General features: G+C 45.9%; 1 protein-coding gene across 1 annotated transcript in view; it reads left to right on the top strand.

Annotated features, from left to right (window-relative positions):
• ACOX2 (acyl-CoA oxidase 2) overlaps positions 1-25,360 on the top strand; it is a 1,215,466-nt gene that overhangs the window by 474,001 nt on the left and 716,105 nt on the right. Inside the window, exon 8 of the mRNA XM_044078809.1 lies at positions 16,819-16,984. Coding sequence (XP_043934744.1) covers positions 16,819-16,984 — 166 coding nt within the window. The remainder of the gene's footprint in view (positions 1-16,818; positions 16,985-25,360) is intronic.

Below are 25,360 nucleotides of genomic sequence, written 5' to 3'. Positions count from 1 at the left end.
CAGAGATATTATTTTGTACCTGATAAAACCAGAAAATGACATCTCAGTGTTTGGAACATTCTGATCCAATTTCAGGTTTTTTTCTGGATTTAAAATTGATGAAGATAAAACAAAGGCTATAGTTATAAACTATACCTACACATGAATTAGTTCAGCAATAGCCGATTATGGGTCTATATTGTTGTTGTGTCTTTCGGCTTTTCCCGGTTAGGGGTCGCCACAGCGGAACTCCAGTCCGCTAATGATTGGCAGTGGATTTTTACGTGCCGAGTTGCCAACCCTGAAGCACAACCTTCAACGAAGGTACGCCCATTCACGCATGTATATTAAATCATCGAACTCTTAGAAAAATGAACGATGATTTATTGACTCCATGTAAGCGAAAGCTTACAAACTTGAACGCTTAGAACAAAATCGCTTTTCCAAAAAAAAAAAAAAAAACACTTAGAACATAACATAAAGCCCTGACACGGGGGGGGCTGTGCCCCCAGCCCCCCACTCCCCTACTTAAATATATCAACTCCGAGATTGCACTACAGTGACGAAAACAGCAAAATAACGGAAGCAGCCAAGCGATTTCTTTCCCAGGGAAAGAATTTGCTTATATGCCGCTTCATCATTTTGCCTTTTCGTCTTTTCAAGTTTGAACAAGATGCATTCGAAAGAATGCGCCTTTGGTTATCTAATAGGAACCCCCAATAATTATAGGGACATGATAAAATGAAGTATTTAGGAGTATGGATTAAAAAGGATTCTGTTATTGAAGCTAAGGATGTGTGGGAAGAGAATAAACAAAAGATAATACAAAAACTGAGAAACTGGAAGCTCTTATCTATGGATGGAGATCGCAAGATGTAAGCAATAAAAAATATTTTAGGCTTTTAGGTTTATATACAGATCATGGATATTTTTAGCAGCCAGAGAAGTTGTGAATAGTAATTAATAAAGAGGTGAGGAATTTTGTCTGAGTGGGGAAGAGGACAAGAATCAAATGGAATAAGTTTATCCTTCCAATATAACAATGTGGTTTTAGGATTACTTGATTTGATAGGATATTTTAGAACTACACAGTTAAGATTCTTATACATAACATGAGCAGAAAGCTACAGTCCAAAGTGGAAAGAGATAATGATGAAGCAGGGAAAAGTTAAGAGAGTGGGATTTTGAATGCAGATTCTTAAGGAGAATAATTTTCATACAGAATATTATATTCATAAAGTAGCAGAAAGTATTCTAAGAACTATGATAACACAAGTATGGAGAAAGACATTCTGCCAATAGGGAAGGCTGCAATTAGGTGGACAGATAATAAGCAAGAGGGTGTTGGAATTGACTGGAGGAAACTGTCAAAGGAACAAAGAGATTGGGAACAAATAATTCAAGAGTGAAAAGTGATAGAATGAGAAGTGGCCAAGAAGCTGTTTGAACTGCAGGTAAGATACTGCCTTGCCGATCAGGGATTGATATCAGAGTATAGGCAAAGAGAAAGGGATAAGGGAATTCTAAGTGAAAGACCTGCACTGGTAGAGTTTTTAGCTGAATCTAGAACAGACACTGCTGTTAAACATGGATAATTAGTAGGTCATATAAAATATTGCATGATAACTATAGGAATCAGAGGAGGTTAGAAACAATTGGGAAGAGAGACTGGATAAGTAATTCACAAAGAAACAATCTGAGAGCATATGTATGGTTCCCAAATATGCAACAAAGTCTAGAAGATTTAGGATTTTTACTTGAATGTATTTGTGTAGATATTTTATTACTCCAAGCAGCCTCCAAAGAAATTTTCCTCAGATATGTTGGAGGTATGATGGGGAAGAAGTTGGTAACTTGGTACATATGTTTTGGGAGTGTAATGAGTTGGCAGACTTTAAAACTTTCTTACAGAGTACTTTGTCAGGAATATCGGGCAAGCAAATAAGTGTAAATAACCAAATGATTTTTTTGAGCTGGGATACTGGATCTGGATTTCCTATACATAGTAAGACTTTGTTAAGTTTAATTCTGGTGGCTGCCAAAAATGCAATTACTAGAAAATTGAAATCAATGTCTAAAGCAACCATACTGGAAGTAATGAATATTATAACAGAAATAAAAGACCAGGGAGTGGGATCTTTGGAAAAGAGTAGGAGCAAATTAGATAGAAAAAAATGGAATTAGTGGGAACAATGCATGCAGAAAAAAAATGTTCTGGAGGAGGAATGAGGTTTAAGAAAAGGCAGGAAGTGAACAATTTATTTGATGTTGGATTGATTACATTATATAGAAGAATGTATGTGATATATGTTTGTAAATGTAAACTTGTTAATATGGCTTGTTTACTTTTATATAAATGCAAGTTTGCCTGTGCCACAAAGCATAATTCAATAAAGATGTTTTTTTAAGAAAAAAGAAATATGGAGAAAGTGAAATTTTGTATGCAGATCCTTAAAGAGAAGAACAGCAGTCATATAGAATATTATATTCATAAAGTAACAAAAAGTATTCAACGGACTAAGCCAACACAAGAATGAAAAAAGGAGATTCTGCCAGTAAGGGAGACTGCAATTAGGGGTACAGAGAATAGGCAAGAGGGGGCTGGAATTTACTGGTGGGAACTGGCAAAGGAGCCAAGGTCTTGGGAGCAAATAACTAGAAAGGGAAAGGTAATAGAATGTGTCGCTCATCCGGTCAGAATAAAACAGACGAAACTGTTGTGGGTTCGGTTCAAGCAACTTTATTATGTACAAACACATCAGGATTAGGACTTAGTAACTTAAACTTATAAACAGACTGACTACTGCACTCATACATGTTAACAATCTGGCTGTTAAAATGGCACTGCTGCCTGCAAGTGCTCGCTATTTATATGCACAGCATGCCTACACTTGGAAATGCTTCTTAAAGATACAACACACGCTCTGTTGTACAGAATGGGAAGAGGTCAAGATGACATTTGGACTGCAGGATATAGGCTGCCTTCCCTATCCAGGACTGATATCAGAATATCAGAGTATAGGCAAATAGAAAGGAATAGGGGAATCCTAAGTGAAAGACCCGCACTGGTAGAATTTTTAGTTGAATATAGAATAGAAGCTGCTGTTAAAAGTAGATAATTAATAGGGCATATAAAATATTGCACAATTACTATAGGAATCAGTCAGAGGAGGTTAGAAAAGATTGGGAAGAGAGACTGGATTAGCAACTCCCAAAGAAACAATGGGAGAACTTATGTATGGCTTGCAAATATGCAACAAAGTCTAGAAGATTTAGAAGTTTTGCTTGGAAGTGTTTGTATAGGTATTTTTATACTCTAAGCAGACTTCAAAGATTTCATTCCTTAGGTAGATGCAAATGTTGTCATTTGTATGATGGGGAAGAAAGAGGTAACTGAGAACGTATGTCTTGAGTGTGTAATGAGTTGACAGACTTTAAAAATTCCCTACATAGTATTGTGCCAGAAATACTGGAATACTGGGCATGAAAATTGATGTAACAAAGAAAGGATTTTTTTTTCAGCTGGGATACAGGATCTGAATTGCCTAGACATAAATTAAGGCTTGTTAAGTTTAATTCTGGTGACTGCCTAAACAGCAGATGTTAAGTTGTCAATCTCGCCTTCATTCTTGCTGGATGGGTTCGGAGCCGATCCTCGGCTCCGACTCGGCACTTGCTTTAGCTCGAGAACTCCTTTTACCAGCTCGAGGCAACCCTATATCCCATGATGCAAGGCGGAACTACCCCAGATCTCATTTGCCGCTTAGCGAAAGAGGTCTCCTTTGCCAGCTGAGGTAAGTTTTTTCTTGTTAAAGAAGAAAAAGTTCAGTTAGGGGTTTATTTTTTCCCTTTAGTGTTAGATTAGCCTGTACTTAGTTACAGCCCACCCTATTCCCTCCCTTTTAAACTTTTATAATAGTTTTCAGTTTAAAGTTTTAGTCAGGCCTAGTTCCCCAAGTTATTCCCTTCCTGTGTGTCTGTGTAGGGATTAAGTTGTGTGTTTGTGGGGACTGTTTGTGTCTATCCTTTTTAGGATGTCTAGAGAAGGCAAGGTCTCAGGCTTCAAGAAGTGTGACCAGTGCTGTCAGAAAATGTCCCTGACAGACGGTCACACTTCTTGTGTGTATTGCCTGGGGCCTTTGCACCTGCAGGACTCCTGTGCGTTGTGTCATGCTTTTAGCCAGAGAGTCCTGCAGGAAAGGAGGAACAAATTAATCCTCCGAAGTTTACTTAAACCTGAAGGTTCTCCTCCTAAGTCAGGGGCAGGAAAACCTCTTAAGCCACCGAAGGTTCAGGCTACAGTGTCCAAGCCTCCTCCGGTGGCTCCGGCTCCGTCGGAGCCGATATCGGCTCCGGCTGGAGTCGATACTTCTTCTGTTAGAGTAGTGGGTTCGGTGCCGACCGGCTCCGATACCCTGACTACTGTGGCCTTGTCGGCTCCGGCTGGAGCCGACACTTTATCCAGCATCGGAGCCGAGATATCCTCGGCTCCATCTGGGGTTCAAGGGACTTCGGCTCCGATGGCTTCGACCCGTAAGAGATCCTGGTCCCCTTCGATACTAAGTATTCACTCGGCTCCAGGGTCTCCTCTTTTGTCGGAGCGGAGCCATCGGAGCTGATCTTCGAGATCTTCCAGGCTGTCTGACCACGATTTGGAGAGGGTGGTAAGCAGGCTGTTGAAGTCTCAGGCACTGGCCCAAATGCTCCATAGCCCGTCTCAACAGACTTCGGCTATAGCCCCGATTCTTGAGATTCCTCCTCCGACTCCACACCAGAGTTCGGAGCCGGAGCTTCTTGGGACAGCGACTGTTTCGATGCCGGAGCCGATACATCCTTCGGCTCCGTCGTCTTCGGCTCCGATCTCCTCCTTGAGACCTTCCTTGGAGGGATCCGGTCGTCGGGTTTCCACTGTCGGCTCGAGGGGCTAGTGGCATCGGACCCTTGTCCGACCCGCTCTCCCTCTCGGGGCTTCGGCTTTGGTAAGCTCGGCGCCGACATCGACCTCGAGCCTTCTCTCTCCTTGGAGCCGACCATTCCTGTTTCTTCGAGCGGGTGTGTTCAGGTCTCCCGGGGAGGGGAGCCTTTGAGGTGATGAGGAGTGTCCTGGCCTCTGAGCCTGGTCAACGGTCTATCCCTCTAGCTCCTCCCTCATCAGTGCCTGCAGATGCCTCTTGCCAGCCTCTTGCTCTCAGGCCCAGGGATCCATCGCCCCAGGTTTCCCCACTGGGAATTTCCTCCTCTTCCGAGGTTTCTCCTGACCCTGCAGGGGAACCCCTCGGAAGAGGACGTGTAAGAGGAAACACACAGACTTCCCTGAGTCTACTACATCTGATACCGACTTAGATGAGTCGGAGGGTTCCCCACGGTCCCCCTCTGAGGATGTCTCATTTTCAGACATCCTTGAGCTCCTCAAACAGAGGGGGAATTGGCCCTCCATTGACCCCTCCGAGGATGAGTCGGTATACCTGGAGGCTTTTGGATCCCGACCCTCCACCTCCTGGGTGTCTCCGCCTTTCGACCCACTCATGCAGGTAGTGGCTCGGATGGCGTGGGCGGCTCCAGATTCTGTGGAACCTGTCCCAGGAGACCATCCAAGTTCATCACGGCCCCTTCGGATAAACAGTTCCTGTCCAAAGGTGTCTCTGTGGATGCTATGGTGGTAGCGGCGGCCACTAAGAAGGAACTGGCGGATCCTTCAGTACCTGTCCATCCTCCTAATAAGGATTCTAGGACCATGGACAGGTATGGAAAGCGGATGTTTTCTTCAGCGACCTTTGCTATGCGTTCGCTGAATTACCTTTGTCACTTCACCAGGCTTCAACGAGATATTCTCAAGGAACTGGGAGAAGTAGTCCAGGATCCTTCTGCTGCTGGGGCTCAGGAAAAGATTGCCTCACAGCTTGCTATCCTGAATTCCATATCTAACTCCTCCATGCGGCTCATATCTTATGCGGCCGATGGAGCGAGCAGGCCGCAGGCACAGGTGTTGCTCTTAGGCGCCAAGCCTGGATGCGGCTGTGTAATTTTGCGGACCCCTTTAAGGCGTCCTTCACCAACACCCCCTTTGACGGTTCGGCTTTGTTCGGACCTCAGGTGAAGGATACTTTGACCAGATGTGAGCAGGACGGTAAAACTCTTTCTGCCGTTGGAGTCCAGTTTTCCACTCCTTCTAGACCATATCCCAAGGGTCAGAAGGGGAAGATGTAGTTCCGTAAAGCCCAAGGAGCTGCACGGACACACGTGGTCAGTTTACCCCCAGAGGCAGAGGGGTTAACAATAATAGACGCCGCCCTAGAGGCAGGGGGGGTCCTCAGAACCAGGGCAACAGGGAGCCTCTTCCTGAGAAGCCCTTTCAGCATCCCTGAGGTGTTGCCCGACTGTCCACCCTTGGAGGCAGTCGGGGAAGAATTTCGCTGTACCCAGTAGCCTGGCAATCCCTATCACAAGAGAAGTGGGTACAGTCGATCATATCCGAGGGTTACAAAATCCCCTTGAAAGGTTTCCTGTACCTCTACAATCCCTTCCAGACATCTCACCCGGTCAAAGGGATTTGGCAAGACAGGAAGTTTCAAAACTCCTGGAAAAAAGAGCCATCCAAACAGTGCCGGCAGACCAAGTAGGATCCGGCTTCTACTCAAGATTCTTTTGGTCCCCAAAGGACGGGAGATTGGAGACCAATACTAGACCTAAGCAGACTAAACAAGTCTGTCAAAACGGCAAGATTCCGGATGGTCACGCTACAATCCATTCTGCCCTTTCTGGGCAAGGACAACTGGATGTGCTCTATAGACCTTCAAGATGCGTACTATCACATAAAGATTCACACACACTCCAGAAGGTGTCCCCGCTTTCGGCTGGGAGCCAGTCATTACCAATTCAGAGCACTGCCCTTTGGCCTCACTTCAGCCCCAGAGTGTTCACCAAATGCATGGCAGTGGTCACAGCTCACCTGAGACGTCGAGGATTCCAGGTGTTTCCTTATTTGGACGACTGGCTCCTCTCCGCCACCTGCAAGCATCAGCTTCTTCGGTCCAGAGACTACACCCTACAGCTTTGCAAGAGACTAGGAATTTCGGTAAATTTCGAAAAATCCTCTCTGCTGCCTTGCCAATCTATCACCTTTATAGGCAGAGTTAAATACCGTCAAAATGTTAGCCAGGCTAACAGATCAAAGGATTCTGGACATCCAGAAATTTGTTCAGCTTCTGTTACAAAGCAACAAAATCAAAGCCAGGTTTGTCTTGAAAGTTCTAGGCCTAATGGCTGCGGCCATTGTTCTTCTTCCACTGGCTCGCTTCCACATGCGTCTCCTGCAGTGGATGTTATTCACGCAGTGGTCGTACCACGATCTGCCCATGAGACACGAAATCTTGATAACACAGTCGTGCAGGGCTCATCTACGATGGTGGATATCTTCCCCTCTTCTTCATCAGGGCCGACCCTTTGTCCCCCCCCCCCCAGTTGCCACAGCCACCACGGATGCCTCTCTGAGGGGGGGGGGGGGGGGCATTATCAGGGCAGGATGGTCCACGGGACGTGGCAACCCATAGAATACCACCTGCACATAAATGTCCTGGAGATGAGAGCAGTGCTTTTAACGTTGCAAGCCCTCGACGACTTTCTTCCCACAGGGACTATTGCAGTACAGACGGACAACATGTCCGTGGTCTGGTACATCAACAAACAGGGCGGAACCAGGTCCTATCCCTTATGTCGAGAAGCTCTCAGACTTTGGCAATGGGCGATCTCTTCTCAGCGGTTTCTGATAGCAACGCACATGCCCGGCAGGTCCAACCTATTGGCGGACAGGCTAAGCAGATCTATTCTGATGCCTCACAAGTGGTCTCTCAATCAATCTGTAGTGGATCAGATTTTTCTGAAGTGGGGCACCCCTTGTTGCGATCTTTTCGCTACCCCTCAAAACAGCAAGTGCCCAGATTACTTCACACTATTTCCTCTTCCAGGCCAACCCTTGAGAGACTCTCTAACCCAGGATTGGCCTCGGGGACTTCTTTATGCTTTTCCTCCCTTTCCATTGATTCCACAAGTCATTCAGAAAGCCACCGTTTGAGAGCCAAATTGATCCTCATTGCTCCATATTGGCCTCGACAAATTTGGTTTCCGTCTCTACATCATCATCTTCTGGTGCAGCCCTGGCATCTGGACCCAGTTCGGATCTTTTGATCCACCAGTCGGGTCAGCAGCACCGGGCCATTCATTCTCTCAACCTCACTGCTTGGTTGCTCCACTTCCTTCCTAGCCAGGCTACCAATGATTTCTGACTCAGTCAGAGACATTTTAGTGTCTTCTTTAAAGTCGTCCACTAGAACTGTTTATGCTAGCAAGTGGCGACGTTTTTCGATTTGGGCAAACGCCAGAAATATTGATCCTTTTACCGCTCCTGTACATTCTGTTTTGGATTTCCTGGTGGAGGTTTTTCATTCGGGATCTTCGTCATCTACAGTCAAAGTACAACTGGCTGCTATTTCCAAGTATCATGTTGGCTTGCATGACAATAACATCATGTCTCATAGGTTATGCAAAGCCTTTTTAAGAGGAGTTTTTCTCCTAAAACCGCCTGTGAAACATCCTCCTCCGCAATGGGATCTAAACTTAATGTTGGCATCCCTAATTCTACCTCCTTCGAACCGTCTGCTACGTGTTCTTTAAAGTTATTGACGTGGAAAACTATATTTTTACTGGCTGTTACTTCTGCAAGAAGAGTTTCTGAGATTCAGGCCCTCTGTATTCGTTCACCTTATCTGGTTTTTCATAAGGATAGGGTTTCGCTCAGAACTAACCCTTCCTTTCTTCCCAAGGTTGTATCTCAAACCAATATTAACCAATCTATTGATCTACCAGTTTTCTTTCCTAACTATTCTGACAGAGCTGAACAGAAGCTGCATTTTTGGATGTTCATCGTCAGCTCAGGTACTACTTGCATAGGACTAAACAAATTAGAAAATCAGACCAATTGTTTGTCTCCTATGCAGAAAACAGGTTAGGTCTTCCAGTTTCTAAAGTGACCTTATCTAGATGGTTGACTTCCACCATTTCCTATGTGTACTCTCTAAGGGCAAACAACTATCTTCTAAGCCAAAAGCACATTCGACCAGGAGTCTATCCACTTCTGTAGCCTTTCAGGATAGACTTCCCATTGACACTATTTGTGCAGCAGCTACTTGGGCCACGCCTCATACCTTTGTGTCTCATTACAAGTTGGATTTGGCCTCCAGAGATAGGGCCAGTTTTGGTTCCACAGTTCTCAAGAGTCTGTTCCATTGAGCCACCCGGGATACAGGTGCTAGGGACGCGGTCCCATCCAGCAAGAATGAAGGCGAGATTGACAACTTAACATTTAGAAGTTATGTACCTACCATAACGTTCCATGTTAGTTGTCTTCTCTCGCCTTCTTTCTTGCGTCCCTCCCTCCTTCCCCCTGGCCTGGACAGATCTTGGAGAGTTCCTATTAGATTGCTTCCTCTGGAGCATTGTTATGAGGACTTCTTTTAGGAACCATGGTTCCTATTATGTTAGGATAGTCTTTAGCAGGGTCAGTTAGCTGCCAAACGAGATCTGAGGTAGTTCCGCCTTGCATCATGGGATATAGGGTTGCCTCGAGCTGGTAAAAGGAGTTCTCAAGCTAAAGCAAGTGCCGAGTCAGAGCCGAGGATCGGCTCCGAACCCATCCAGCAAGAAAGAAGGCGAGAGAAGACAACTAACATGGAACGTTATGGTAGGTACATAACTTCTAATTATTGAAAAATGGAAATCAAAGTCTAAAACAACCATACATGTAGTAGTGAGTATTGCAACAGAGATGAAAGAACTGGAAACGGGATCTTTGGAAAAGGGTAGAGCAAATTACATAGAAAAAAATGGAAATTATGGGAGCTATACATGCAAAAAATGTTTTGGAGGAGGAATATTTAAGGGAAGACAGGAATTGACCAATTTATGTAATGATGGATTGATTATATTGTACAAAAGAATATATGTGATGTGTAATGTTTGTAATTGTGAACATGTTAATATGGTTTGCTTGCCTATGTCATAAGTGATAATTCAGTAAAGGTGTTTAACAAAAGACACTGATAGTGAAGGGGTGACATCATTGTGTGTGCTGTGGATGGCTCTGCTGTAAGGAGGAAAGTTTTGTATGTGCTGTTTGAGAGCTGTAAGTCGAAAGAAGAAGTTTGAGAGCTGTACTCCCAATGACCTCAGTATGCATCCCAACAAGTGCAGCTAGCTGGAGGTATATGATATGCCACCAAAGAAAATTAAAATTAAAAGTTATTCATATAGCACAGGTAACAGCCGATCTGAAGTAGTATGTTCATTTGTCAGCAACCTGTGGGTCTTGGATCCGATATCGGATCCGAGCCGGCAACTTGTTTCAAGCTAATGGATCCGAGCTCCTAGCTCCTCCCTTCACCCATAACCCCTGCTAACCCTCCATGACCTGAGATCTAGTTTGCCGCGCTTGTGGATGGCTGGATCCTCTTGAGCTTGTCAGCTAAGTGGAATTTTACTGCATTTATCTGTACTTTTCCTGTCAAAATTTTTCTTTTTTAGTTAAATTAAATAAGAAAAAGTGTGTAAGTGTTAGGTTCCCTTATTATTTTTTCTTTAATTAGTTCCCCCTCCCTTCGCTGGTCATTAGTGTGTGCGTGTGTGTTGTGTTCCTTTTTGGGGCCTGTGTGTGTAGTTATTTTTTTCTTAAAAAATGGCTGAGGCCCCAAAAGCCATATTTTCTAAATGTACCGAGTGTGGCCATAAGCTCTCCCCGGCTGATGGCCACACTCGGTGCGTTCGGTGCCTTGGGGTTGAACATCTTACCTCAGGCTGTACCATCTGTGCAGTGTTCAACCCCAGGGCACTGAAAGAGCAAAGGTCGAAGCTGGTCCTTACGGGACTTTTACCCCCGGACTCGGCTTTGGCCTCCGCTACCTCTGCTGCTCCCATGGCTCCACCACAGCCTGTGGTCGCTGCCACTCCTGCCCCGCTGCCTCCGTCCGGGACTCAAACTCCCGCTAAAGTGTCGGAGGACAGGGAGGCCAGGAGGGAGAAACGGAGGGAGAAGCACCACAAGCGGCGGGCCGAGACCTCCGTTTCGGCCCCGCCAGCTAAGCGGGCTTCTCCCTCCACTGCTTCTAGGTCTCCTCCTCCTCGGCTCCGATCCCCTTGTTTGTCCCCGGGGCCCGAGAAGGGGGAGACCCGATCTCCGTCGAGGTCATCGAGGTGGCATTCCAGGCCTGCCTTGGTGGTCTCTTCGAGATCTACTTTTAGTTTATCCGATGCAGACTTGGACCGGATGATGCGAAGATTCATCCAGGCCCAGCTGCAGATGGGAGTGCTCTTGCCTCCCCCCCCCCCCAGGGGGGAAGCTCGACACCTTTTTTTCACCCTATTGCTCCTTCTCTGACCCGCTATCCAGGTTCGGAGCGTTCGGAGCCGAGCAGCGTTGGAGCCGGGGGTGGGTCGGCACCGACAGTACTTGGTACTTCTGATCCAACCCTGCCCTCGAGCCTGTCGGATCCGACCTCTCGGAGCCGTGGTCCGAGCTTCAGATCCGGGGGATTCAGTGTGCCTTCGGCTCCATCCAGGTCGGAGCCCACTGGTCCCTCGGATCCGACGGTCTCGGCGCCGGCTCCGATCCCTTCATCGGATCCGAGTGGGAGCCGACTTTCGGATCCATTAGAAAGTGGCTCTCCCTCGGCCTTCGATGTTGTGGAGAGGGCTCTGTTGAGAGCATCCGGACCCCCGGTCCTTGCATCGGCTCCTCCCTGCACTCCCTCTCTGCTGGGCCAGACTTCCATCACCCGGCCAAAGGGACAGCCTGCTTCGATGTCACAGATGGTTCCATTGGAACAAGATGTTGCTGACGAGGGCTTCTCGGACAGTCCCCCCGAGGAAGTTCCTCGCAAGCATAAGTGCAAAAGGAGGCATGTGGACTCCCCTGAGTCCTTAACCGAGGACACAGACTTGGAGGAAGGGGAAGGCTCCCCAAGATCGCCCCCTGAGGATGTCTCCTTTGGAGACATCATGGAGATGCTGAGGATCAGAGGTGGGTGGTCTACCCCCAAGTCTTCCTCTGACGAGTCCGTGTTTCTGGAGGCATTCGAGGCAGGCCCGTCTACCTCTTGGGTGTCCCCTCTGGCCGACCCCCTGGTGGACCTCATTACCACCAGGGCGTGGAAGGATCTGGACACCGTGGAGCCAATACCGAAATGCGCAGATAGAATTCTTAGCCCCCCCCTCAGACCGATCACATTGGAGTAAGGGGCTCCCCGTAGATGCCATGTTGACGGCGGCAGCCACGAAGAGGGAATTGGCTCAGGAGAGCCTCTCAGTCCATCCACCAAGCAAAGAGTCCTGTTTGATGGACCGTTTAGGGAAGCGAGTCTTTAGTTCAGCGACCTTCTCGGTAAGGTCTCTGAACTATATGGCACATGTCATCAGGATGCAGCGGGATCTTGTCAAAGAATACGCTGCATCCCCCCCCGAGTCCATGTCGGAGGATGACAAACAATTGTACTCCACCCGAATGGCCACTCTGAGATCAATTTCAAACACCTCTATGCGGCTATTGTCCCACGCCACAGAGGGAGCCGCTAGGGCTAGCAGAGCAGGCCTAGTCATGAGACATCAGGCCTGGCTCCGTCATTGCGATTTTGCGGAGCCCTTTAAAGCATCCTTCGCGAATGCCCCTTTCGATGGTTCTGCCCTGTTTGGCAAAACAGTTCACGAGACACTTGTCCAGAGCGAGAAGGACGGGAAGACATTGTCTGCTGTCGGAGTCCACTTCTCTGCTCCCCAGCGGTCCTTTTCGAGGAACCAAAAGGGTCAGAAGAAGATGTGGTTCCGAAAATCACAACATTCCCAACCAGCTCCGGACAACCAGTCCTACCGTGGCAGAGGTGGACAGGGAGGACGCCGCCCCAGGGGCAGAGGGGCTCTGAGAAACTTTGGGTCCAGAGAACCTTTCTCTGAGCGGCCCGCGCAGCAGCCCTGAGGGGTTGCCCGGCTGCTCCACTCTGGAAGCAGTCGGGGGACGCTTCTCGGAACACCTAGCGGCATGGGAGTCCATCACAACAGACCGCTGGGTGCTTCGCATTATATCCAGAGGGTACAAAATACCATTACTCCATGTCCCCAAATCCAAGAACCTCCCCAATGTACCACCCGATCAGAGGGAGGCCGCAGCTGCAGAAATGCAGCAGCTGCTAAGAAAAAGAGCCATCCAGCCCGTCCCCCAAGACCAGCTTGGATTAGGGTTCTACTCCAGGTTGTTTTTGGTGCCAAAAAAGACAGGGGACTTGAGACCGATCCTAGACCTTTCCCGCTTGAACCTGTCAGTAACCAAGGAAAAATTCCGGATGGTCACTCTTCAATCCATTCTCCCCCTTTTGCAGGAGAACGACTGGATGTGCTCCATAGACCTCAAGGATGCGTACTACCACATTTTAATGGACAAACGATCCAGGAGGTTCCTTCGCTTCTGGCTGGGGGCCAGTCACTACCAGTTCAGGGTCCTTCCCTTTGGCCTCACCACAGCCCCCAGGGTGTTCACCAAGGTATTAGCAGTGATTGCGGCCCACCTGAGACTCTAGGGAATACAGGTCTTTCCGTACCTGGACGACTGGCTCCTGACCGCACCAACAAGGCATCTACTTTGCTCAGCCAGAGACTTCTTTCTCCATCTAGCCCCACAGTTAGGCATTACTATCAACGTCGGCAAATGTCTACTGGCTCCAATGCAGGTCATAGAATTCATAGGTGCCAGAATAGACAGCAGAGAGTTGCGAGCCTTCCTAACTTCCGAGAGAATCCAGAACTTACAACTTCATGTGCGGGCTATCCTCCAATCAGAGGCTTCACCAGCGGAATTGGTCCTGAGGGCACTAGGCTCCATGGCGGCAGCGATTATGCTCCTTCCATGTGCCCGTTTGAACATGCGGGTACTGCAATGGACTCTTCTAGTGCAATGGTCCTTTCTATCCCTTCCTCTCCACCATCCCATTGCTATCAGCAAGGCTTGCAGGAGGGCGCTACTATGGTGGCTCCAAACCTCAAACTTCCATACGGGCCATCCCTTCTGCACCTCTCCCCCTCTCGCCACAGTGACCATGGATGCTTCCCGCCTTGGGTGGGGGGGGGGGGCATTATTCAGGCAGGACAGTCCAAGGCACGTGGAACGATACAGAGACCTCCCTGCATATCAACATTCTCGAGATGAGAGCGGTGCTGTTGGCGTTGCAAGCACTTCAGGACCTCCTCCCCACAGGAACGATTGCAATTCAGTCGGACAACATGTCGGTGGTCTGGTACATCAACAAACAGGGGGGAACCAGATCTTACCCTCTATGCCGCGAAACCATGAGAGTGTGGGAATGGGCGATCTCCTCCAACCGCTTTCTGATTGCAACGCACATTCCGGGGAGGACCAACATCCTAGCGGACAAGCTCAGTCGCACCCTTCTTACCCCGTACGAGTGGCCTCTCAATCCACTAGTAGCGAAGCAGATATTCGCAACATGGGGGCAACCCTGCTGCGATCTTTTTGCGTCTCCATCAAACACCAAATGCGGCAATTTCTTCACTCTAATCCCCCCTCCAGGGGAAACTCCAAGAGACGCTCTGGTGCATGCTTGGCCACCCGGTCTACTGTATGCCTATCCTCCTCTACCACTAATGATACAACTCTTACAGAAAGCCTCACGGTTGGGGAGTAAGATGATCCTCATTGGCCCATTCTGGCCTCAGCAAATTTGGTTCCCATACCTGTGGTCTCACCTTGTGAATCACCCTTGGATTCTAGATCCCACTCCGGATCTCATCTCCCATCCATCGAACTTACCAACTCCAAACCTGGACAATCTGAAACTGACAGCTTGGTTGCTCCAGTTCCACTCCTAGTTAGGACTCCCGGTATCTCTTCACCAGTCAAAGTCATCCTCGTGGCAGCGCATAAGCCCTCCACCAGGAAAGTGTACCACAGTAAATGGAAACACTTTTCCATCTGGGCGGAGCATCACGATCTAGATCCCTTTACGGCTCCACTTCCATCCATATTAGACTTCCTAACTGAACTGTTTCAGGAAGGCGCTAGTTGTTCAACTGGCAAAGTGCAATTGGCAGCCATATCACATTACCATGTGGGACATGATACAGGGCCTTTGATGTCAGCCAAGTTGTGTAAAACCTTTCTCAAGGGCACCTTTTTACTTAGACCCCCTGTAAAGGAAGCTGTGCCCCCCTGGGATCTTACATTAGTTCTGCAAGCCTTGACTGCTCCACCCTTTGAACCCGCTGCTTCAGTAGATCTCAAATTTTTGTCATGGAAAACAGCATTCCTTGTAGCCATCACTTCAGCAAAAAGAGTGTTGGAGCTTCAAACTCTCTCTGTGAAGCCTCCTTACCTGATCTTTCACCCAGATAGAGTGTACCTCAGGATCAATCCCTCTTTTCTTCCCAAGATAGCATCAGAAACCAACATAAATCAATCCATAAATTTACCGGTTTTCTTCCCTAAATATCAGAATAAGGGAGAGTACAAGCTGCACTCATTAGATGTTCATAGGCAGCTTCGCTTTTATACTCATAGGACAGCTGTCCATAGACAATCCGACCAGCTGTTCGTTTCCTTTGCCAAATTTAACTTGGGGAAAGCTATCTCTAAAGTATCTTTATCTCGCTGGATTTCTCAATCTATCCTATTGGCGTATCAAGCCTCGGGTAGACCCCGCACCAGAAGGAGTTCATGCTCATTCCACCCGCTCCATTTCTACCTCTGCGGCCTTCAAGTCTAGAGTTCCATTGGATGATATTTGTTCTGCAGCCATTTGGGCTTCATCTCATACCTTTGTTAACCACTACAAACTAGACGTGCTTTCTAGAGGGAAAGCATCCTTTGGCTCTGCAGTGCTTCGTAATATCCTTCCATGATGGCCACCCAAGGTGCAGGTAGCTGGGGACTCTGTCCCACAGGTTGCTGACAAATGAACATCCTACTTCAGATTAAGAAGTTGTGTACTCACCATAACGTTCCATCTGAGTAGGTAGTTCATTTGTCTGCAACCATCCCCCCCTCCTTCCCCCTGGCCTTCTTCGGATCTACTGGTAGTTAGATATCCTTTTGTTGGATATATATTGAGGGGCAAACTCGATCTGAGGTCATGGAGGGTTAGCAGGGGATTATGGGTGAAGGGAGGAGCTAGGAGCTCGGATCCATTAGCTTGAAACAAGTTGCCGGCTCGGATCCGATATCGGATCCAAGACCCACAGGTTGCAGACAAATGAATTATCTACTCAGATGGAACGTTAAGGTGAGTACATAACTTCTTAATCTATGCCGCTAATTTCTAACCAGCATTATGTGAAGAGGTATTCCTCATGAGCCAATTAGTGTATTTTTAAGTTTAATTTAATTGTGACACAGAAGCAATTAATGCAGTCCCCCATGATAGTAAGACTGTTGTAATATAGAAATGGGTTATTGTGATAGCGTATGTTGAAAGGCACTTAAAATGAGAAATCATAAGAACAGAGCTAAGTATAAGTTGTATGTTAAAAGCCACAAGCTAATTTGCAGCTGCTGGTTTGGAGCCCTTACCTGAACATAAAGGAGCTCTCAACAAATCACTTAACCAGCTCAAAACTCCAGTGTCATCTTTGAAAATGAAAATGTGTTTTAAATCCTTTTCTTAACTGTAGCAAAAAAAAAACAATATGGCAGCCGCTTAGTGGCAGTATAAAAATTTTGTTCAGATGTACTGAAAGTGATTTAATTATAACAAGCTGTAAATATAAATTTTGCACTTTTTTTTTTATTTTTAGGGAAAAAGAAGCAAAAATCCTAGATTACCAGACACAGCAGAAAAAGCTACTACCCCAGTTAGCCACAGGATACGCTGCTCATTTTCTATCAGTGGGCCTAAAAACTTTTGCCAATCAGGTGTACATGCAGATTAAGACCAAAGGAGACTTCTCTTCTTTACCTGAGGTGATATATAACTTAAACCTGACTCTCTACAAACCATCAAGTGCCAATTACATGTTAAAAAATAAGCTTTAAATCCTTTTAAAAAGGTTAATGCATTATGATGACAACAGATAATCATTTACTTTATAGAAAAAACTGTTTTGCTGCAGTTGCTGAATTATTTTACATCTTAATAATATAATTTGAGTATTTTATTCTTAATACTGTCAGAACAGCTAATGCTTTTTATATACTGTTTTTATTCTTCTGCCTGACAACCATCAGTCATCCTGTGATCAGCTAGTCAATTTGTTATCCTGTAATGAAAACTGATTTTGGGAAGCCATCATCCATGTAGTCATCAGAGTTTTTTTCCCTTGTGTGGTCCTTGATTGCTGATATGTCACTATGCTAGGTTATGCCCTGCTATGCCTTCTGCTGTGGGTGTGCAGATTCCTGCACATGCCCCATGAAGGTTTACAACAGGAATGTGCCTTGGCAGAGCCAAGTCTGTATCTCTGGCCCATATGTTTCATGGCTTAAACTTCTTCTCCATTTGGTGTTGCATTGCAGTGAGTCAGACCACTTCCGTCCCTCCAATATGGGTGAGACAGTGTGGGCTGCTGCTTCCCTCTGTCCATCTCCTCTAGTACCTAAGTCATTAATCAGTTTCTGACTGTCACAGTCATGTCTTCATCTCTGTAAGCCACAGCACCTAATAGTGGAGATAAGGTCAAATTACACAAAAAGACACGCACATGTATACATACACACACACAGAAACATGCCCAGACACAAACACACACATGCACACACTCACTCACTCACGCACAGAAATCTCAAGATTTCCTGTATTCCATGCTGAAAGAAAAACATGATTTTAAGGGAGAACTCAGCACCAACCTGCCTAGAGCCTCTTGTTAGTCCAGAGGCAACAATACCAGAATGGAATGCTGCAGATCTTTGGATCAAGTCCCATAGAAGAGCTACTATTTTCCTTTCATGGCGGTGGTGGTGCTGCGGTAGCATTGTCGCCTCATAGCAAGACATTGTCCCGTTCGATTCTCAGTTAGAGCGTCTTCTGTGTGGAGGCATACGTGAATGGGGCGTGCCTTCGTTGAAGGTTGTGCATCAGGGTTGGTAACCCGGTATGTAAAAATCCACTACCAATCATTAGCGGACCGGAGTCCCGCTGTGGTGACCCCTAACCGGGAAAAGCCGAAAAACACAAACAAACCTAAGCGGAAGACTTTCTCTGCACCTATGCTTGTGTCTGCTGAATTTGACCTTACCGCCATAGTAGGGCTTACATTGTAAGCATGTGCAGTCGTGCATGTCTCTCATGAAAGCTACCACATAAGTGAGACCTGATGCTTTCACATCTTTATTTAGTAGACGTTGGCATTAACGTTGAGTCAGGCACCTTCCCTCAAGGTCCAGAAGGGGCAAGCTAGCATTGGCCTCCGACTTCCACCCCCCCATTCATCAACTTTCATTGCCAAGGTTTTTAGTTAGTCTCGGGTCATCTGGGCAATGATCAGAGCTTATCCCTCTGCTTTGTAGAGCTGTTGATTTTATGTTTTAATACGTGTGTGTACAATGCTGATGTAATCCTATCCAAAGTCAGTAATCAAGTGTGAGTGTGGGGTCTATATTATAATGACGAAAGTTCAGAATTTCGAATGCTCACATAAGTGGAAATTCACTAACTTGAAATTGCTATTGTGGGGGGTGCAGTCCCCCACTCTCCCCACTAAATATATATTCCAACTCCGAGATCGCACTACAGTGAGGAAAGGGCAAATATATCTTCACTGTACTGCAATCAAAAAATAACATAGAGTTCCTGAATTTCTGCTCATGTGAGTGTTCGAAATTCTGAACTTTCGTCATTATAATATAGACCCTGAGTGTGGCAGACAAAGAACTCAAAAATGTTTCCATGCCCAATGAGTTTTTTGAATAGTAGTAGCTCATGATACTGGGATTTGTAATTGTTGTTCCAGGTTTAACAGCCCTACACTAGTAAAGTAATGAAAGCTCATAATCATAGCTTTTGAAATGGACAAGAAAGTGGGACTCAGAAAAAAAGTAGAAAAAAAAGATAAAAAATCTGTCTGTCATTTCTACATCATTCTCTTCTGATTTACCCTCAAAGGGTAACACCGCAGAAAAAAATAAGCCAGTTTATTAGAGTAAAGGAAACAGCAAAAGATAGTACATTTCTATTTATTTATTTGTATGTATTTACCAGGGTAGTGCACTGATCCATGCTGGTCAATTTAAGGCTCAGCCCTGGTCAGTGTCCATTGTGCTGACCGAGTTACTAGCAAAAGAGGACCTTCTGAGTAAAGAACTCCTGTCTAATCAGGTAATAGCTATCCAGTCAATGAGACTGGGTCTCCTCAACTAGATGAGTAAATAGGTGTGGTGCACTTACAAATAACTGAATGCTTTTGCATGTTGTAAGTGTCTCTGATATGTTTGATGGTTACCTACCCAAGGTTAAGGCATACTTTAGTGTCAAAATACTAAGCTCAGAAGGTTGAAACTGAAAATGCCAAAAATACAGTGTCACAAAAATGCTGAACTTAAGCATGAGAACGCATATCTGAATAACAGTGTACATGCAGATAAATAAGCTCCCTGCTCCTTGGCACACCCCATCTGCTTAATTATTATACCTACTTAAAAGTTGTACAGTCTTGAATATTAGTACAGTGCTTAATTTCAGATAAATCTGGGTGCTGCACTAGTTTTGAAGATTATATAACCTCTGCGTAAGAGTAATTAAGAAGTAGTTGTGTATATGGGGGGATCCCCTGCCTTTTACATGGGAAATGCATGAGGCTAGCTTCCTGCAGAATCTTGGACTTAAGTACTTGTATTAGTGACAGTATTTCTTTCTCCACATTTTTCTTTCCAAACTCCTTCTGACCATCAGCCTCCCATCTACTAACTTATCATCCCAGTAGTTTTACCATCTCTTGGCCATTTAGCCACTAGTGGAGGTGAGAGCCAGCCTAAAGAGAGGCTGTCATCCCTGAGGGTATCAGGGACTTTAATCCCTAATCCTCCCCACTGTAGCATGATATGTGTGCCCCCACCTAATCTGTAATCCTCCCCATTGTAGCATGATATGTGTGCCCCCACCTAATCCGTAATCCTCCCCATTGTAGCATGATATGTGTGCCCCCACCACTATCTCTGTATTGCATGCCCAGCACCTACACTGCTGTTCATTGCCTGGCATACTGAATGTACGTCTTGGTCCATTGGCCACCTGCATTTCTGTCCTTGCATAGCTAGGTGACAGTACTGCAGCAAGACTGAGACCCCTTCCTTAATATAGTTGAACTGGTGTTGGCAACTCACCTGACCTGGAATCTTGTATAACTTTATTTTGCTAAGCAGGTTGCTATGGCTGCAGTTTGGCTTTTTTTCTGAATAATAATAATAATAATACCAGCAGTTTACTACTTATACTGTCAGCATCATTTTAATCAATAACCACATAATCATCATTACATCACAACAAGCATCAAAATTATTAGATGTATTCATTTTACTGTCTGTAAGGATCCCAATTTATCTGTTATTACTGCTCTAACTTGAACATATGAAATTTGCCTCTTTTAGTTGCGTTCACCATTCATACAGCTAGGTCTTTACTCTTTCTTTCCATTCATCAGGTTATGCTACATCAGATTCAACCATTTCTTCAGACACTACCTGAACTTCTTTTAGGATATTAACTTCCTCAGAAGTCTTTGTTTTTCTTGTGTTTTTCAACACTTACTGAGTAATAGAAGTAAACAGAAGTATACTCTGGAAAATCTAATCCAGATTTTTGTGGCTATCTGCTTCAGTCACCCATATAACTCACCCAAAACTTGCCATAGGTTCATAGGTGTGTACTAGGCTAATGGCCCTGGAGCCTTTACAAGCCTAGCCCATAGAAGTGCCCTGGCATCATGCTGCCTAACATTAGTTCCCAGTGCCTCTATCAAGCAGAGCCACTGAAGTGATCCCCAGGGTGAACTTTCTATTACCCATCCACTCATCGAGATTTCTTTTGAAGAAGAACAGCGAGGTGCTCTTGACATGTATGGGAAGTTTATTCCAGAGCATGGGCAGCCTCTGGGTGAGGAACCTGTCCCTCCAGCATGTTCTGTTGATTGTGGTAATGAGGATGAGGTCTCTGGAGCATGTGGTGTGGAGGAATTGGGATTTCTTTAGATGTAGCATTTCTAACAGAGCTGGGTGAGACATGGCTTTGTAAGTCAAGCAGAGATTGCCTCTAAGTAGGCGATATGAGACAGAGAACAGCTGGAGTCTTTTGAGTCTGTCTGTGTAGGACATGGGTTTAATGCCTAGGATCCTCTTCGTGAGCTACATCTGTGGCCTCTCCAGCTGTTGCAGGTGTCTAGGGAGGTACATGCCAAATGAGGCATTATACTCGATGATTGGTCTAATGAGGGAAGAGTAGAGAGAGACAATGACCTCTTTCTTCTTGGATGCAAAACCCTTGGTAATGAGATGTGTCACATAGAAAGACTTTCTGACCACAGTGGCAATGTGGTGGTCAAACGAGAGGTTGTTGTCAACCTGCATCCCTAGATCTCTTATAATGCCTTTAGTGTTCAGTGGGCTCCCATCGATGTGGTAATTAGTGGGAACTGAGTTTTCACCAAAGGGGATGATGACGCATTTTTTTGCGTTAAGCTTAAGGCCATGGTTTCGACACCAGTCACTGGTCTCACTGAGGCCTTTCTGTAGGATGGCTGCATCACTTGGGGAGTTAATAATGCTGTGAACCTGGTCAGACAGAGTCCCTTTGTGTTGGCCTAGACGTCTGAGAAGTAGATGCTGAACAGGAGAGGACCCAGGACCGATCCCTGTGGGACTCCACTCATTACTAGTTGGCAGTCTGACTTGGAGTTTGCTACTTTCACACTGTGTGTTCTATCTGTGAGCCAATTTGCAACCCACCTAGTGATATAGGGGTTGATGCCTAGTTTGGTGAGTTTATCCATAATTCCCGAGCGAGGAATGGTATCAAAGGCCTTGGCCAGATTGAGGTAGGCTGTATGCTCTGCCTTGCCTTCATCCGCAGCCCTGGTGACTGACTCAAAGAAGTCAACTAGGTTGAGCAGTCATGATCTCCCTTTCACAAAGCCAAACTGCATGGGGTCCAGAGTTTGGAGATTTCCTATATCTTTGCTAATCAGGTCCATGATGATGCACTCCATAGCTTTACATATCAGACTCATCAGGCTAATGGGGCGATAATTCCCAGGGTCTGTAGTCGCTTCCCCTTTATGGAGAAGGATGACTGTAGCAGTGTGCCATTCGGTAGGGACAAAGCCTGAGGTAAGGCTGTAACTGAACAGGGCACACAGATGTGGTGCCAGTTCACTTTGTAGTTCATGTAGATCACAGTCAGGGATATTATCGGGTCCCATGAAAGCTGTATTCTTGGCCTTGGACAATGCAGCTTTAGCCTGTGCTGCAGTAATGCTGGGTGCCTGGCATTCTTGCAGAATTGTGATTGGCGCTTTAATGGGGGGGGGGGCGATAAAGTTGGCACTGAATCTGTCGGCCAGTATGTTGGCGATATCTGTTGGCTCAGTATAGGAGGTACCATTGTGCAATAGCTCAGAACAAATATGGGTATTGCCGTGGAGGTTCTTGATATAACTATAGAAGGCTTTGTGATTGTTTTAGTGTCTGCTGCAATTCTGCCTTCATAGCTGGCTTTAGAGGATTTGATGAGGGATCTCAACTTTTTGTTGAGGCTAATAAGAGAGTTTTTCCAGTCCTGGAACTTCACCTTTTTCTGAAACAGTTTCTTCCTTCTGTTTTAGAGTTTATTAATGGCAGGGGACCACCGGATTGGCTTCCTTTTTTTTTGGAGGAGAATGTCTTGGTTCTGTTGTGTGTTGCTAGTTCTATACATTTATATACATGTTTGTACAGTGCATTGGTGTATGATTCAGCAGTCATGCAGCTATTTTCCATTGGCATGGATGCCGTGAAGGCCACTTCTGTTTCTAGTCCAAATTCAGCTTTGGAGAAGTTTTTCAAGGTGCTTACCTTGACCAGGGAGGGATTGACTATTGGTACAGAGCAACAGTCACACATGTTATTAATAACCAGATCAAGGATGTAGCTTCCTCTAGTGGGGGTCAGAATGAGCTGGTCCAGGGCATTGGAATTGATGAATTCCAGGAAGCGTTGGGCCAGTGTATTAGTGCTTGAATATTTTGCCCAGTTGATAGAGGGGTAGTTGAAGTCTCCTAGTATGAGAGTGCTGGGTTGGACCTTGATAGATTCCAGGGTGGTTAGGAATGTGGAGTGAGAGTCTAGGGACATGGTCGGGGACCTATAGCAGGTTATGACCTGGATCGCCGTCTTACCCAATGTTAGTTGCACGGGAAGTATCTCAAATGCGTTATGCTGGGCTACTAGTCTGGAGGTGTGCATATCCTTTATGAATATGGAGACACCACCGCCTTTGGAGCTTTGGTCCATATTTCAGGGCCAAAAGGTATGGAATGAGTTATAGCCTGATAGCGCAGGGGTGCTTTCTGATGCTTTAAACCAGGTCTCTGTTACAGCACAGATGTCGATGTTCTCCATTTTGAGGACTGTTTCGAGTGAGTGCATCTTGAGATTTAGACTTCTAGCGGTGAGCAGCATGACCCTCAGATTGCATTTATTTATAGGTATTACAGTGGTAATTTGGTCTTTGGAGCACCACCTAAAAATTGCACTATAGGGGTGGCAGATGCAGGCCATCTCTGACAAAGCATCGAGGTCTGTCAGTCATGTCCTGCAAAGCAGACAGATACTGGATACCCTTAGAATGACACGAGAAACTTAGCCAGTTGATGAAGTCAGTCATTTTTTGTTAGTACTGCTGTGTCATTCTAGGTGATGGTAGGATACTTCTCAGGGCAAGTGTCACCCCTGCTTGGGTCACATAATCCAAGAGCTCCGCCATGTCTCTTTTCATGTAGTCCAGGGAGGTGCATCTCAGGTCATTCATACCCACATGGGCCATGACAAAGTCATGCTTGTACTTGTTGTGTAGTGACCTGAGTGCGTGTGTTATGTGTCGGATTCTGGAACCTGATAGGCAACTGTTACCTTCTACCTAGTGAGTGGGACATCTGTGTGCCTCACGATTGAGTCACCTTTGATTAGTGTATTGGGCAAGGTGTTTGGCATTAGGGCTTAGATTGAGGGGCACACTGTGGAGATGAGCTATGTTTCCTGTGGTTTGTGCTGTGTTGTGGTGGTCGAATGTATTTCTGTCATGGAGGTCTCTGCTGTTTGGGTAAATTTCTATTGAGAGCCTCCGCGAAGGTGGGTGTGTGGTTTGTGTTTTTATGTGAGAGTTGTGATAGTGGGTGTTCTGGAGGGCTATGTGTTCCATGTGGTGTGGTGCAGGTGTTGACCTTCTCCTCTTGACTAGCTAGTCCGGTCTTGGCTGGAGAGTACATAGCTTCCAATTTGGTGATGTAAGTGCATCTCTCACAAGTCTGAGTGTTGGGATGTAAGATGAGAGGCTTGTCTGTGTACATAAGGCAGTTGCCGCACTGCCTCAGAATTCCCAAGTGCAGCAGATTAATAGGAGAAAGCACAGGGAACTGCCCTTTAATCATGCCAGGAGAGGTGGTCATAACTACTAAGTACTGGAGCTATTTTCTTGAAGAACGACTAGTGCTGATGGCATTTAGGTGCGCTATAATAATTGTGGGTCTATATTAGAACACCGAACATTCAAAATGTTGAGTGTTCTAATATCAAATCCTATGAATCGAAAAATTAAAACATCAAACATTCAGAACAGCAAATTTTTTCCTAGGGAAAAAATTTGCTGTTCCAAAACACATATACACAACACAAGCACACCAAACAAACAGCAATCCACACACATACACCTAATCTCTTACACCTAACCCTACACTAAACTATACATACACCAGTAACTATCCACTTACCTTAATCCAAACCCTAACCCTAAGGTCCGTCACTATTGCACAGTGACCTCACCCATGCCCTAACCCTAATTGCTACCCCACCCTATCCCTCACATCCACGCAATCACACACTTACCTGACCCGCGCCCTAACCCTAACTCATCTAACCCGCCCTAACCCTCACCTCCACACAATCACACTCTTACCCAAACCCGACCCGTAACTTTCCACCACAGTGCTGAAAATACCCAAGCAACAGAAACGGACAACCAAATTCTTTCCCTAGGAAAAAATTAGATTTTCTGTTTCTTCGATATTTTCAGCATAGGCTGAAAATGGGTCGATATTAGAACACTCAAAATTTTGAACGTTCGGTGTTCTAATATAGACCCAATAATTGCTACAAGAA

Source organism: Protopterus annectens, chromosome 7.part1 (assembly GCF_019279795.1).
Source record: "Protopterus annectens isolate FY-2018-M chromosome 7.part1, PAN1.0, whole genome shotgun sequence".
NCBI lineage: Eukaryota > Metazoa > Chordata > Ceratodontiformes > Protopteridae > Protopterus > Protopterus annectens.
The sequence above is the reverse complement of the archived record's forward strand: the minus strand, read 5'-3'. Positions and strand labels throughout refer to the sequence as shown.